The sequence below is a fragment of the Notolepis coatsorum genome (genome assembly GCF_963971535.1).
Source record: "Notolepis coatsorum genome assembly, chromosome: 14".
NCBI lineage: Eukaryota > Metazoa > Chordata > Actinopteri > Aulopiformes > Paralepididae > Notolepis > Notolepis coatsorum.
This window is the reverse complement of record NC_140178.1, coordinates 49,506,576-49,523,524: the sequence shown is the minus strand read 5'-3', so window position 1 is coordinate 49,523,524 and position 16,949 is coordinate 49,506,576. Positions and strand designations below refer to the sequence as shown.

General features: G+C 46.5%; 1 protein-coding gene across 1 annotated transcript in view; it reads left to right on the top strand.

Annotated features, from left to right (window-relative positions):
• The window catches only part of tnrc18 (trinucleotide repeat containing 18), a 151,773-nt gene that overhangs the window by 65,128 nt on the left and 69,696 nt on the right, over positions 1 to 16,949 (top strand). The window contains exons 5-6 of the mRNA XM_084329104.1: positions 716 to 2,749; positions 15,786 to 15,873. Coding sequence (XP_084185230.1) covers positions 716 to 2,749; positions 15,786 to 15,873 — 2,122 coding nt within the window. The remainder of the gene's footprint in view (positions 1 to 715; positions 2,750 to 15,785; positions 15,874 to 16,949) is intronic.

Sequence of the window (16,949 nt, the reverse complement as noted above, 5' to 3'; positions counted from 1 at the left end):
TTCATCCACAGCTTCTGATTGGGGAATGTAGTGATCTGTTTAAGGTGGTGACACTGTCGATGTTGGAGTTTATGTAGTCTACAACGGAGGAGGTGTGGGAGTCGAGGTCAGTATGGGAGTCCAGGGTGGCCTGGGTGGTTACTAAACAGACTCCAGTCTGCGTGTTGAAACCAGTGCTGCAGCTCAGGGTCTGCCCCCGCAGGCCACTGATCTAACTGAGGGCTTCACACGTTTGATGAGTGGGGTGTACTTTGGTAGAAGAAACAAAGAAAGGTGGTCTGATTGTACCAGGTGGTGTGTGTGCATTTCCCATAATGCACACATTATGTAATGGGTCCATTATCCATATAGTACTGTGGGACCTCTGGTGTTTCCCACCTCTAGGTGATGTGCTGTGTTGTTTCTGCTGCCTGGCTCTGGGTGTTTTACCTTGGAAGTTCTGTGTTGTCGCTTTTATTTATTTTTTAGGGCATTTCTGCTTTTATTGTGGATAGGACAGTCAGAGAGGAATCAAACCCAGGCCGTTGCGAACGCGCAGTATGTGTCTTAAAGTGGTGCGCCACCGGGTGTTGTCGCTTCTGATTCAATCAATTCAAAATGTAAATGGAAACTGCAACACATTAGCTAATGGTAGTACATTCATTCTCAGTTATTTATCAAAATCTTGAATATGAAAACGAATCCCCGAATTGATTGATGTGCGTTTGTGTTCCAGAGGGCTTCTACCTCCCAGCTTCGATGAACCAGTCATCCCTCCACCCTCCCTCGGCCCCCCCCTCCGCACCGCCCAGCGCCACCCCTCCACAGAGGACGTCCCGGGAGGTCGGGAGCAGGGATAGGCCTTACCGGGCGGAGAGGGAACGGGAGCGGGACAGGGAGAGGGAGCGCTCGAGAGAGGAGCATCGGCCGCACAGCGTGGTGGACCTGACCCAGGAGGGGAGGAAAGAGGAGGAGAGGAGGGCGAGGAGCCGAGAGAGGGAGCGTGAGAAAGAGAGGGAGCGCGAACGGGAGAGGGAGAGGGACAGAGAACGGGAGCGGAGCTGGCCCTTCCACCCTCAGTCGTACCAGCATCAGATCCACTCCCAGCCCGGCACAGCTCCTGGGGAGGCCAGAGCCAGGCCACCCCCTGCCCAGCTCTCCTGCCCCCCTGGCGGGGCTGGAGTAGGGGGCAGGTACCCTGGCTCTGAGACGGACAGAGGGGGTCGGGAGGACGACTCTGGATCGTGCCCTCACCAGAACCAGAACTCTAATAACTCCACCTCTATCCCTGCCCCCCACACGCACACACACACGAACACACACACGGACAGAGACAGACTGAGGAGGAACGACTCTGTGGCCTCCTCAGCCGGGACACTCCACCTCTCCTACAGCCTCCCTCCCTCGCTCCAGCCCCCTGCCGCCGGCATGCCCCTCCCCTCAGCACCCAGAGAGCCTATCAGAGAGCAGCGAGTGAGCGCGCCGACATACGTGCCTTCTGTGGAGGTTTACGATGAGCGGGCGGGGCCCATCCAGATCGCCTCGCAGGCCCGCGACAACAAGCATGGCGACAGAGAGAGGGAGCGAGACAGAGAACGAGAGAGGGAGAGAGACCGAGACAGGGAGAGCTACAGGTTTCCTGAGAGGAGCTTGATGGAACACTCTCGCCTCTCCCTCTCCAGCGAGTCGACCAATCAGAGAGAGGAGGGCTCTGTGATTCGCTCCAATGGTTCCATTGGGAAACGAGCCCAGGACACAGCCTACTCCTCTAGCCAATCAGGGTTCAGCCCAGATGCCAGGGACACTCCCAAACATGCAATTCGATTGGGTCTGGAGCGGGCAGGGGTGGAGCCTAAGTGGAATAATATTAGCCCATTGGCTAACTATGCCACCAGTCACATGGCTGCCCTGGCAGCCCAGCACGGACACACACTCCCCTCACCCCACTCCCAACCTCCACACCCCTCACCCCACTCCCAACCTCCACACACACACCCCTCATCCCACTCCCAACCTCCACACCCCTCACCCCACTCCCAACCTCCACACACACACACCCCCCACTCCCCACACACACCCCTCGGTGCCCAGCACCAGCCTAATCATAACAGCCACTCCCCACACACGCACCCCTCCCAGCATGGACAGACACACCCCTCTCTTGGCCATTCCGGCTCAGCCGGGCACGGAGGTGAGGAGGGGGGTCAGAGACGCTACCTGGACCCGTCGGCTCTCTACAGACCCGGGGGTCCGTCGGTAGGAGGACCCAGTAACGGAGAGCGAGGGAGGCCGTCAGGCTCCGAGACCACTGAGGTTTCTGCCATGCAGAGCCTCATCAAATACAGCGGGAACTTCCCCTCCGAAGGGCCCGGGGCCTCCAGACACAACACAGAAGCCAGAGGGCCCTTCGGGGGTCTGGGTAGCATGCGCACGGAAGCCGAGAGGGAGAGGGAGAGAGAACGAGAGAGAGAGAGAGACCGAGAAAGGGAGAGAGATAGGGAAAGGGAGAGGGACCGAGAAAGAGAGCGGGACAGGACCGGAGTCGGATCGAGCGGTCCCGGGTCGCTGAGGGGCCCGCCCCAGCTGAAGAGGGAGCAAGAGCGGCCAGACAGCGCCCGTTCCTTTGGACGGGAAGGCGAGGGGGAGGTTCGCCATCCTCCCGTTGGCATCGCGGTAGCCGTGGCCAGGCAGAGAGACAGCGGCAGCAGCAGCAAGCAGAACAGTGGACCTTCTGATACCCAGAGACCCATGCTGCAAGCCGCTATCAAAGGTAATGACCGATACAGTATCACACAGTATATGAAGCAGACCGATACAGTATCACACAGTATATGAAGCAGACCACAGTATCATGCAGTATATGAAGCAGACCACAATATCACACAGTATATGAAGCAGACCACAGTATCATACAGTATATGAAGCAGACCACAGTATCATACAGTATATGAAGCAGACCACAGTATCATACAGTATATGAAGCAGACCACAGTATCATACAGTATATGAAGCAGACCACAGTATCATACAGTATATGAAGCAGACCACAGTATCACACAGTATATGAAGCAGACCACAGTATCATACAGTATATGAAGCAGACCACAGTATCACACAGTATATGAAGCAGACCACAGTATCATACAGTATATGAAGCAGACCGATACAGTATCACACAGTATATGAAGCAGACCACAGTATCATACAGTATATGAAGCAGACCACAGTATCACACAGTATATGAAGCAGACCACAGTATCATACAGTATATGAAGCAGACCACAGTATCATACAGTATATGAAGCAGACCACAGTATATGAAGCAGACCACAGTATCATACAGTATATGAAGCAGACCACAGTATCACACAGTATATGAAGCAGACCACAGTATCATACAGTATATGAAGCAGACCACAGTATCATACAGTATATGAAGCAGACCACAGTATCATACAGTATATGAAGCAGACCACAGTATCATACAATATATGAAGCAGACCACAGTATCACACAGTATATGAAGCAGACCACAGTAGCATACAGTATAGTCAAGTCAAGAGTTTTAATTGTCACGGCATACAGGTATACAATGAAATGCGGCTGGTCTTGCCCGCGACGATGTGCAATACAGTGGTACAACATATAATAGAATCCAAAATATGAAGCAGACCACAGTATCATACAGTATATGTTTCACCAGACCACAGTAGCTCCTGGTTTCACAATTTCACTAACACATTTCTCAGCAGCCAAAGTAGTTTGAACGGAAAATAATAAAATCCAAGCTGGCGAACTGCCAAAGTGCCTGACGAGGTTGACTGATGAACCCGGTGAGGTTGAAAGATTTGCCTGCAAAATGTACCAGCTGGTGTTATATAAAAAAAAAAAAAAAAAAAGACCGAAAGAACACGAGGAGCGCTTGTTTAAACTGATCTCACAAGTAAGTTGTAACCAGAGCATGTGAGCGGAGCGGCGCGGACGAGAAATCCGCTCTTCGCTCTAGACGGCTTGTTCCGCTCCGCTAATCGCTCATGTTGGCCACGCCGCTCAGCGCTCCTCTCCGCTCACCTTCATTTACGAATCAAGCGCTCCCCGCTCTACAGCTCGCTCAGCAGAATTAAATTTTTTTGGAGCATGATGTAAATTAGCTTGATTTGACCAAACTACAAGTCTACACCCCCTGGGCCCCTTAACAATTGTTTGTATTGAGCCGTATTGTACTTGTACCCATTCTGCAATGTTGAATAACGTTAAGCGATGGTAGCTAGCCTAGCCACAATGCTATGGTCGCTGCCATTCACGTTAGCATGTAAGCTAACAACAACAACAATGGCGGATTCTACTTTGGTCTAGCAGGATGTGAGTGACTGTTCACCCTTCTCATTGGTTGAAAATTGCTTTCATGTTTGTACATCGCCACCTGTTGCTTTGGCATTGTACTACATGTATATTACATCAGTTTCTGAGCGGACCGGAGCGGATTGCAGCGGAGGAGAACTCGCGCCGACCCATTTTAAAACCCACTCCGTCGCTCACGTCAAAACCGCCCGCTCCGCTCCCCGCGCCGCTCTCGCGCCGCGCCGCTCACATGCTCTGGTAGTAACATAATTTTTTTTTTTTATTATTTAGATTTCTAACAACAAACAACAACACAATATCAACAGTAAACAAGTAACATGACTTCTGAGGCAAGCCCAGCTGCTGGCAAGTCAAATCAAGCCTGCCTTCAGTAGTTAATATTTCCAGCGTTCATTGCACTGTGCCGGCTCTCATAACGCTGCCGCGGGGAAGATCCTTTAGTCTAATGAACCCCAGAGGAAGTGATTCCTCTTCTAATAATGGACGATTAAATTTTATTTTTGGATGTGGTCATGCATGTAACGTGACTGGAGGAGAAAACCAACTTCTCCACTGAAGCTAATTATGCAGCGAGAAGGAGATTTTGTGGGAAAGGTTTCTTTGGTGATTGATTGATTGATAATTTTTTTAACAGATTGCAGAATGGGTACAATACTACTATTGTAATACTAATATTACAATTGTTAAGGGGATGCAGACCAGAGAAAGACTTTCGTCTTGTTTACATCAGGGTCCCCCATTTTCAATTCATCATAACATTTATGACATGAGATATACAGTACTGTTACATCCAGACATTTATGACATACAAGATATACAAATATACAGTACTGTTTATTTACAGACAGAGTTTCTAAGAGAGAATATATACATTTGAGGGAGGAAAATGTACATTGGGGGGGGGGGGGTTTGGACTTTTACTGGGGCCAGTTTCGAATTGCGGCCTCCCGTATGTGCTCTTTGAGAGCGGGGTAGGGAAGGAGGGTAGGGATTCACATTATTTTACGGCTGTAGGTAGGGCGTTCCACATTGTTGTGGCATAATTGCGAAACGTGTTTAGTCCCTTGTTTGAGCCTATTCTGGGTTGAACATGATTTGTGGAACTCCCTCTGGTTCTGTGGTCATGGGACTATTTGGGAAATATTTCGACATGTACATGGGTACCTTAATGGTATAGTGTATCTTGTAGACCAGGCCCATTGCAAATTGCTGTACTCTGTCGTCTACTCTAAGCCATCCTAGGTTGTCAAAATGGGCAGGGGTGAGGTGGGTTTTAGGAGTAAGGTCAAGCAGTAGTCTTGTTTTGTGATGTTTGTAATCTTGTTTTTAGTGCCTTTGAGGTGCTTTGGTACCATGAGGTGCAAGCATAGTCGTAGTACCCTTGAATGAGTGCTCCTGTTAAGAGTCTTCAGGGTATTCTTGTTTACCAGAGAGGAGATCCGGTACAAGAATCTTGTTCGTTGGTTGACTTTTTTTATTACATTGGTGGCCATTTTGTCGCAGGAAAGATTTGCCTCTAGGATGGAACCCAGGTATGTAATTTCATCTTTCCTTGTGACAATATTGTCACAATATGTCGAGGCTGCATAGCCATTCTGTCATACCAGGTTCAAAGGTCATCCATCTGTCTCTCTCTGTCTCTGTCTCTGTCTCTCAATTCAAATGGGCTTTATTTTCTTTTTTTGATGGCATAAAAAAAGCCCTTCTTGCTTTGTCTCTCAGGTCGTTCACAGCTTGGTTGAAGTTCCCTGTGGCACTGATGCTAAGGCCGAGATAGGTGTAGTTTTTTGTGTATTCTAGGGACATTTTGTCTAGGAGGAATTTGTGTTTGTGTTGTTGTATGCTGGGCCTTTTTTGGAATATCATAACTTTAGTTTTGGTTAGGTTTACTGTCAGTGCCCACAGTGGGAGAATTTGTGCAGATGGTCAAGGTGCTGCTGTAGCCCTTCTTTTGTTGGAAACAGCAGCACCAGGTCATCTGCAAACAGTAGGCATTTTACTTCTGTGTTTGCTAGGGGGATGCCAGGTGCTGCAGTTTGTTCCAATGTTTTTGCCAGTTATTTATGTATATGTTAAAGAGGGTTGGACTCAGACTGCACCCCTGTCTAACCCCACGGCTTTGAGGAAAGAAGTCTGTGTGTTTTTCCTCAAGCCTCACAGCACATGTGTTGTTGGTGTACATTGACTTCCTCGTGCCAAATTGAGTCAAATGCTTTTTGGAAGTCAACGAAACAGTATATTTTGCTTTTATTTTTATTTATTTGGTTGTCGATTACGGTGCTGAGGGTGAGAATGTGGTCTGTTGTACTGTGGTTTGGTAGGAATCCAATCTGTGATTTGCTCAAGGCATTGTCTCTCTCTCTCTCTCTCTCTCTCTCTCTCTCTCCGTCTCCGTCTGTCTCTGTTTTCCTCTCTCTGTCTCTCTGTCTGTTTCTTTCGGTCTGTTTCTCTCTCTCTGTCTGTCTTTCTCTCTCTCTCTCTGTCTGTTTCTCTCTCTCTCTGTCTGTTTCTCTCTCTGTCTGTTTCTCTCTCTGTCTGTTTCTCTCTCTGTCTGTTTCTCTCTCTCAATTCAACTTTATTCAATTCAAAATAGGCTTTATTGGCATGAAATATCAATGTACTTATTGCCAAAGCAAGTCCAACATACAAACAATAACATATATAAGCAATAGAAAATACCATAACATTAGCAATAACAGTAAAACAATCAACAGAAACTCATTAGATTACAAAATAATCATTCAATCAGGTAATACTTTTACAGATGTAACCACCCAGAAACATGTATTTACAGAGAGTTCTCTTTATTGTATGACAACAATCTATATATTTTGTACACTGACTTTTCTCCACACATAAATATAATAGCTTTTGATGATCAGGGAGATGGATAAACTGTGCATCCATTTGATTTATTGTATCAAAGAAAACCTCTTAGATCCTTATATTTCTCAGTGTAGTAGGAAGTGAGATTCTGTCAACATCCCCCTGATGACAAAGTGAACACAGCCTGGCTTCTCTGGCAGCCAGTTCTGCCTGTGGACCCCAAGTAGGTTTTTGCACAATTCTGCAGTACTTCTAATGGATGTTTTTCCCATTTTGGGAAGTCTTGGTTAGTTAATGGACCCCACAGTTCACTGCCATATAATATTATTGGATTTATTACAGAATTTAGAATTTTGAGCCAGGTCCTAATTGGGATGTCAATTGGAATTTTCCTTTTTGATGGCATAAAAAGCCCTTCTTCCCTTCTCTCTCTCTCTCTCTCTCTCTCTCTCTCACACACGCACTCGCTCACTCTCTCTCTCGCTCTCTGTCTGTTTCTCTCTGTCTGTCTCTATCTGTGTATGTGTGTCTCTCTCTCTGTGTGTCTCTCACTCTCTCTGTCTGTTTCTCTGTATCTGTATCTATCTGTGTCTCTTTCTCTCTCTCTCTTTCTCTCTGTGTGTGTCTCTCTCTCTTGTCTCTCTCTGTCTCTGTCTCTCTCTCTGTATCTGTCTCTCTCTGTATCTGTCTCTCTCTGTCTCTGTCTCTCTCTCTGTATCTCTCTCTCTCTGTATCTCTCTCTCTGTATCTGTCTCTCTCTCTGTATCTGTCTCTCTCTCTGTATCTGTCTCTCTCTCTGTATCCGTCTATCTCTGTATCTGTCTCTCTCTCTCTCTGTATCTGTATCTCTCTCTCTCTCTCTGTATCTGTCTCTGTATCTGTCTATCTGTCTCTCTCTCTGTATCTGTCTCTTTGTATCTGTCTCTCTCTATGTCTCTCTCTCTCTGTCTCTCTCTCTATCTCTATGTCTCTCTCTCTGTATCTGTCTCTCTCTCTATCTCTCTGTATCTGTCTCTCTCTCTATCTATCTATCTCTCTCTCTCTCTCTCTCTCTGTATCTCTCTCTCTCTGTATCTCTCTATCTCTCTATCTCTGTCTCTCTCTCTCTCTCTCTCTCTCTCTCTCTCTCTCTCTCTCTCTCTCTCTCTCTCTCTCTCTCTCTCTCTCTCTCTCTCTCTCTCTCTCTCTCTCCTCTCTCTCTCCTCTGTATCTGTCTATCTCTGTCTCTCATATCTCTGTATCTGTATATCTCTCTCTCCCCCATCTCTCTTTGTCTTCTCTCCTCTGAGCCTGAGTCTGAGTTTATAGAGCTGTTCTTACAGTGCCCCCCCACTCCACTCTTTACTCTATCCCTCCACCCCTCCATTTCTCCACCTCTCTACTTCTCTGCATTAAAACATGTAATTACAGTGTGCAGCTAAAAGCTACAAACAAGCCTTGAATTACAATGGGACCATGGGTTGCTAAACAATGGTGTGTGTGTGTGCGCGAGTGTGTGTGCTTTGCACGCGTATATGTGTGTGTGTGTGGTGTGCGCACAACTGTGTGTGTGTGTGTGTCTGTTGGGGGCGTTTATTCATTTCCTTGCTTGAGCAGAGTGATTGGTCTAATAGCATTAGTCCCTCGCGCTAAGAGCAGCTCTGAATAAACAGCTCAGGATTTACACAGAGAGAGGGAGAGAGAGAGAGAGGGATGGATAGATGGACAGAGATGGAGTGAGGAGGGATTGATTAAGGGAGGAGTGAATGGCGGGAGGGAGCAAGATGGGAGGATGAGAGAACGACAAGATAGAGAGAGGGGGGGGGGGCGTGCTGCACTAATCGCTTGCTTTCTGATGCAGGAAGGATAGCATGGGGGACAGGCTCCCTGTAACCTTGGTAACCGTCTTGAAACCTCTCCTCCGGAGCATGTCAGGGATTGTTAAAGTCTCTTGTCCCTTTACAGGCTTTACACACATGCACGCTCACATACACATGCACGCTGGCACATATATACACACATAGACACATCTTATAGGTCGGCACTAAAGGGTTCAATGCACTTGTATAAAACCCTCCTCTATCTCTATCTCTGCTTCTTGGGGACCTCCAGTCAGCCTCGCTTAGAGCGCAACACACACACTCACACTCCTTATTCCACTCTTATTCCACTCTTCCTGGCAAAGTGGGGAGCAGTGCTGCGCGCGCGCGCGTGTGTGTACTATGTTTAGGAGTTCTTCTCTCAAGTGTCTTTTCCTCCTGGGATTGGAATTCAGTGAATGCCAGATGAGGGTGGGGGGGGGGGGGGGGGGCAGGGATTAGATACATACTAACAATGGTTGTGTGTATGTGCTTGTGTGGCTGCATGTGTGTATGTCGTAGGGTGGTGTTTGTGTGTAGTAGTCGACCGACACAGGTTTTAATAATGGCATCTGATCAAATACAACCATTTTAATAATAATAAACAAATGAGACACAAAATTGCTGAACTTCACTAATGTTAGCTAGCCAGCTTATTAGCTAGGTGGTGATAGCTTGCACTTGATAACATTACAACTGTACTAGGAATTGGATAGCAGTATCTTCTCCCTTCAAAATATGTGGTGGTAGGATGGTGTGTGGTGGTAGGATCAGATGGTGTGTGTGCCTGGTGTTATGGTAGGATGGTGTGGTGGTAGGATGGTGTGTGTGCATGGTGTTATGGTAGGATGGTGTGGTGGTAGGATGGTGTGTGTGCATGGTGTTATGGTAGGATGGTGTTATGGTAGGATGGTGTTATGGTAGGATGGTGTGTGCATGGTGTGGTGGTAGGATGGTGTGTGTGTGCATGGTGTTATGGTAGGATGGTGTGGTGGTAGGATGGTGTGTGTGCATGGTGTGGTGGTAGGATGGTATGGTGATAGGATGGTGTGTGTGTGTGCATGGTGTGGTGGTAGGATGGTGTGTGTGCCTGGTGTTATGGTAGGATGGTGTGTGCATGGTGTGGTGGTAGGATGGTGTGTGTGCATGGTGTTATGGTAGGATGGTGTGTGCATGGTGTTATGGTAGGATGGTGTGTGCATGGTGTGGTGGTAGGATGGTGTGTGTGTGCATGGTGTTATGGTAGGATGGTGTGGTGGTAGGATGGTGTGTGTGCATGGTGTGGTGGTAGGATGGTATGGTGATAGGATGGTGTGTGTGTGTGCATGGTGTGGTGGTAGGATGGTGTGTGTGCGCCTGGTGTTATGGTAGGATGGTGTGTGCATGGTGTGGTGGTAGGATGGTGTGTGTGCATGGTGTGGTGGTATAATGGTGTGTGTGCATGGTGTTATGGTAGGATGGTGTGTGCATGGTGTGGTGGTAGGATGGTGTGTGTGTGCATGGTGTTATGGTAGGATGGTGTGGTGGTAGGATGGTGTGTGTGCATGGTGTGGTGGTAGGATGGTATGGTGATAGGATGGTGTGTGTGTGTGCATGGTGTGGTGGTAGGATGGTGTGTGTGCCTGGTGTTATGGTAGGGTGGTGGTGTGGTGGTAGGATGGTGTGTGTGTGCCTGGTGTGGTGGTAGGATGGTGTGTGTGTGCCTGGTGTGTGTGTGCATGGTGTGGTGGTAGGATGGTGTGTGTGTGCCTGGTGTGGTGGTAGGATGGTGTGTTTTTGCCTGGTGTGTGTGTGCATGGTGTGGTGGTAGGATGGTGTGTGTGTGCCTGGTGTGGTGGTAGGATGGTGTGTGTGTGCCTGGTGTGTGTGTGCATGGTGTGGTGGTAGGATGGTGTGTGTGTGCCTGGTGTGGTGGTAGGATGGTGTGGTGGTAGGATGGTGTGTGTGTGCCTGGTGTGGTGGTAGGATGGTGTGTGTGGTGTGTGCCTGGTGTGGTGGTAGGATGGTGTGGTGGTAGGATGGTGTGTGTGCCTGGTGTGTGTGTGCATGGTGTGGTGGTAGGATGGTGTGTGTGTGCCTGGTGTGGTGGTAGGATGGTGTGGTGGTAGGATGGTGTGTGTGTGCCTGGTGTGGTGGTAGGATGGTGTGTGTGCCTGGTGTGGTGGTAGGATGGTGTGGTGGTAGGATGGTGTGTGTGCCTGGTGTGGTGGTAGGATGGTGTGTGTGTGCCTGGTGTGGTGGTAGGATGGTGTGGTGGTAGGATGGTGTGTGTGCCTGGTGTGGTGGTAGGATGGTGTGTGTGTGCCTGGTGTGGTGGTAGGATGGTGTGTGTGTGTGCCTGGTGTTTGAGTCTGTGGTCCAATAATATATTTTTAGCATCTCTTGTCACTCTAACGTGTTCCGTCATGCCATTGTTACGCAGCAAGTGGCTCCTAGCGGCATCTCCTGCATCTATATCTCCTCTCCTCTACCCCCGTTATTCCCTCTCCCCCTGCTCCTCACCTCCTCTCCTCATACTGTATCTCCCACTACTCCTGCATCTCTAATTTCCCTCCTCTCCTCTCTTCCTATCTCTGTATCCCTTCTCCTCCTCCTCCTCCTTTGTTCTGAATCCCCTTCCTTTTCTCCGCCGTGTCCCCTCTTAAGATAAGATATTCCTTTATTGATCCCGTTGGGGAAATTCAGGATTATTCTCTCTCCTCTTCCCCTCTAACTCTAATAATAATAATAATACATTTAATTTGTAACGCACCCTACATTCCTGAGTATCTCAGAGTGCTAAAACTCTCCTCCTCTGTGTCTCTGTATCCACTCATCTCTCTCCCTCTCTCTCTCCCACCTATGGGACAAATAGTCATTCAAACCATTCTGCCTTCAATTCTGCATCGAGGCAAAACATTCAGTAATGGATTTTCATAGTCCAGTTTTCTGTATTTAGAATGTGTTATTTTTCCCAGCACTGTACACTAGTTTATACCCTCGTTAATGGCGCTGTTTCCATCCTCAGTTTTTAACCGTCACAAAACGGTTGTGTTCTTAGAGGTAGTATGGCGTAAATTGGTGGAAAAACAATGTATTTGAAATGGGTTCAAATTAAAAAATACTTTGTTGTTGGTAGTTGAATGAACTGGTTCCCTGGATGATCCCCTCCTCTCCATTATGTTGGACCTATTTTTGTTCTGTGTCTGTAGCCTGTTGTACTCATGTCAGGGTTGAAACACGCTGCACCCAAAATAACTCTCAAACAAACTGGCTGCCAAAGAAACTAGCCCTCTCTCTCTCTCTCGCTCTCTCGCTCTCTCGCTCGCTCACTCACTCACTCACTCACTCACTCACTCACTCACTCACTCACTCACTCACTCACTCACTCACTCACTCACTCACTCACTCACTCACTCACTCACACTCTCTCTATCTCTCAATTCAATTCAAATGGCTTTATTGGCATGATGTAACATGGACATGTTGCCAATGCAAATGATTAACATTAAACATGAATTAGAAAACGGATATCAAAGTACAATATCATCAAAACATAAAAAATATTACAGCATAAACGTGTGTCAGGTGACTGTCACTCACTGTCCCTCAGTTTATGGCAGGCAGCAACATACTGCTGCTACAGTAGCTCACAGCTTGTTGAGCATAGATATTTTTCCGCACAACGTTAACCCACCCAGTCTGAAGTCCGCGTGACAAACTGAGCCCATGTTGGCCTCATGGGCTTTATATATGCGTTATCTTCATTCTCTTCAATTTCATTCCCAACCATCAAGGGTATGAAACTCATCAAGATTTGAGTGAGTTTGTGAGGTGCGCCTAATATGTTCCCAAAAAGTAATGGTGTGGAGTTACATACCTCGGAGATTGCCGCAAGGTCATACATTTATATTATGTGTGCTTCTCAGTGTTTTAGCCTGTATGAAATGGTTATTAAGTGGTCATAATTTGTTAAATCGATCAGCTTTTGCTCAATAATGCTTTGAAATGAGATATTCTTTGAAATATCAAGTCAAGATGATATGCTGGTAAGGCTGAGCCCGAACGTTCGAACGTTCGATCGTTCGTTTGTTAAGCTGACATTCGGACTTTAATTAATGGGTTCGAACGTTCAGTGAAAAAAAATAAAGCAGGCGCAACGACGGTGAGGCGATGTGAAGCGGCGCGTCCCCTGAGTCGCTCGGCTCAACCAGTATGGTCTCTGCCGGGCTGTTGCTGGATACTCAACCAGAGCTCTAGTCTCAACCAATGCAATAGAACAATTTTGATTGAATGACAGGCGATTCTGCCAATTACGTCACACCGCTTGCACCCGCCTCTGCTGTTACCACCAATCGGCAAGCGTTTATGATTTTTTTTACTTCCGGCAATGCCGCCATTGATCTGCTTGCGAGAAGCATTAACGTAGCGTTAGCTCCCCGCCGAGGAAGTAAAAGTCGTAACAAGGTTTCCATAGGTGAACCTGCGGAAGGATCATTAATGAATACCAGCCTTTTTCGGCCACGGAGCACGAGCTTCATGGCGGGAGGTGGTTGCGTTGGAAACAACTCTGGCCGAGGCGGCAGGCGTGTTGGGAGCCCGGCGGGACCCCCGCGCCGGTGTCTCTCTGTCTCTCTGCCGTCCCCCGTTCCGAGGTAGACTGTGGAAGGAGCCGAGGCGCGCGCCTCTCTCCTTCCCGTCGACCAAGAGTGAATACCTGTTATTGAACGTGTAACACTAACTATATAACGTTAATGCCACAAAACGAATGCCTTTGTTTATCTAGCCCCTTACGTGACTGCGGTGTGCAAGGGCTATTGTTTATCATAAGTAGGAACGTTGATGCAGTACTCAGTAGCTTGTTTATTTTCTTCTGAGTGCTTTGTTTAATTACATGTTTACATGAACAGCCACCACTGTAAACAACATGTTTTTTCACCAATAGATTATGCAATGCCGCCCTCCGTAGGATCTATAATACAAAAAAAAAAAAAAAATTATATATAAAAAAAAATGTAATAAAACTTTTTTTATTAAAAAATTTACAAAAAACGAACGTTCGAACGTTCGTTCGATAAACCCTGGCGAACGTTCGAACCCTAAAAACAGGGTTCGGGCTCAGCCTTATATGCTGGCCAGTTTGCTCCACTGTCTGACCAAGGATTAGAGATATGAACTGCTGTTTGCTTGTCATCCAACGTAAAATAAATCTTTTTGCACCGTATGGAACACTGTTGGTCACTTGTTTCACTCTGTACCCAAAACCATTGCCTTCCATTATTTTCAAACCTTTATTTTAACTCAAAGAAAGTTGAGGTTGCCCTCAATTGCAACAATGTCGAGGTATATTCCAGTTAAATAAATATTTTTAAATGATTTTGGCTTCCTGCATCATGCCCTTGCTCTACCTAGCCCTCGCAACTCCAGGCAATACCCGCACCCGATTCTCTGTATTGTCCTAGAGTTCATGTGTGAAAGAGGCTTTTGCTGGATGCATTTGTTCCGTCTCCGTCTGTCTCTGTATTTGGGTTGAAACATGCTGCTAAGGCAGTGGTTCTCAACCTTTTTACACCAAGTACCACCTGAGAACGTAGCTGGCTCGCCATGTACCACCATATGACCGACGTTAAAATACAGTCTATTCAGCTATGCACAGTTCACGCAGGAGGCAAATGTATTCCTAATACCATTATTTATTCTAAACTTTTGTCAGACACAGCCACAATGTACAAAGGGGTAGCACTAGAACTAGCAAACTCTTCCACACAACTCATACAATGCAAGGGGCATTGAGAAGATAATAACTAACATTCTCACATAGCAAGTGAGAAAATGAGAAAAGACTGGGGAAATAATTCAGGCTGGGAAATATAGTGTGAAATATACAAAACATTACAAAAAATTCTAAAAATAAAAATGGTTATTATGATCAGGGCTGAAGTTTAATAAAAGATTTATGACTGTTTAGACTGCATTACTCTCTGTCACAGTGATCTCCTGGTTGTTCCCCACTTAGGTTATCGTAACTATCGCGCCGCCGCAACTAGGGATGGGTACCTTCACATTTGAACCGATACCGGTACCTGTGAATCGATACCGGTACCCAACGGTACCTTTTTTCTGTACTTTAGTCTCAAGAAATTTAATTTACCTACCTCAGTCGTAAAAAAAAAATCCAAACTAACCCTAACCCTAACTTCGACAGTTTTCGGCCTGTCATTGCTCCGACTGCTTTGTTGTTGAATCAAGTCAAATCCTAGGTAAGCATATATTGTGCGTGTGAACGTTGACACGAAAAAAATAAAAAGTAAAAAAAAAAAAAAAAAAAAAGTAAAACAAAAAAAAAATCTTTTTTATTTTTATTTTTTCTCGGTTTCTCACTTGATTCGATACTCGGTAGTACCGACCTGTTTCGGTTCGGTGCCTCAAAAGTACCGAATTCGGTACCCATCCCTAGCCGCAACTAGGAACACTGGCCTGCTTCTAAGTTCAGTGGCCTGACTGCAAAAAAATATATATATATATATATTTTATTATTATTATTATAATTTTTTATTTTTTTTCCAAGTACCACCAGCAGTACCACTAGTGGTACGCATATCACAGGTTGAGAACCACTGTGCTAAGGAAACTAGCCCTAATCTTTCTCACTCTCTCCTCCGCTGCCTTGATCTGTGCCCTCTGTTCACTCTCTCTCTCTCTCCTCTCTCTCTCTCTCTCTCTCTCTCTCTCTCTCTCTCTCTCTCTCTCTCTCTCTCTCTGTCACTCCCTCCCTCCCTCCGTCTCCCTTCCTCTCCCCAGATGAGGAGCGAGGGGAGGAGCGCGGCCGGCACCATGATGACCGGCTCCTGGCGGCCCGGTTGGAGCGCGAGCAGGAGAAAGTGCTCCGGTAAGGGCCCGTTTTATCCCATAATATTCCCCAGGATGGTGGCAGTATTCTAGCAGAATGCTTGCTCAAACATTTGTTTTCAATCATAGGGTTTTGATGGTACGTATGGTTGAGAGTATGAACGTTTGCAATGCATTATCCATTATGGGATGGTATAGGAGCCAAAGCACTCATGAGTTATACCTTATTTCTATGGGCTTAGTTGCCTACACTGTTAAAGTCTACATTTCAGAATACAATGGGGCTTAGCTGTATATTTAGGTTATTGTATTATATGAATGTTTATATGTTTATTTTTATAACCTTACATTGAAACGGTATTAGGAATATTGATTGGATTTAGATAGTCATTGAACCGTCTTATTTGTCATAATAGACCATTCTAGAACATTTGTGATGTCACAGTATGATGTCATAATCATACATTCTAGAACATTTGTGTATCTATATATATTCAACAATTCTCTGGTAGAGCTGGGAGTATCTTCCTTCTCTCTTAAATCATTCTTTGGCATGGATAATGAGAACCACCAGTTGATCACAGAGGCAGTGCTGACATTTCTGCATGCTTCAGAGTTGTACCAGAGGATATAGCGTTAGTGTATGTATTAGTATTGGACAGGCAAGAGGAGCAGAGAAGAAGGAGAAAGTGTGAGTTGAAGAGGCCTAAAGATGGAACACCACTAGTGTAGTATAAGAAATCCCGCGGAGGGGGGCTCAGACAGGAAGTAGCAGCAGTAGCTGCACTCCAATGGACAATGTAGGTGATGACGGGGTCCAGTAGAAGAAGAAAAAGAAGGAGAAGAAGGAGAAGAAGAAGAGCCCATAAAAAGAATTGCGGAGGGCAGTAATACGCCTCGATGCGTCTACTCTTGCCGGAAATTCAAATAAGAAGAAGAAGAAGAAGAAGAAGAAGAAGGGTTCCCCCTCTTGGGGGGGGCCCTCCAAGAGAGGAGATGATGTTTGTATTGTGATTGTATGACAAGAGGAGCAGAGAAGAAGGAGACAGAGACGATAGAAATGTGTTTTGAAGATGAGAAGAAGAAGAGGAGTGTAAACTTTCTCAAGTGTGGGCG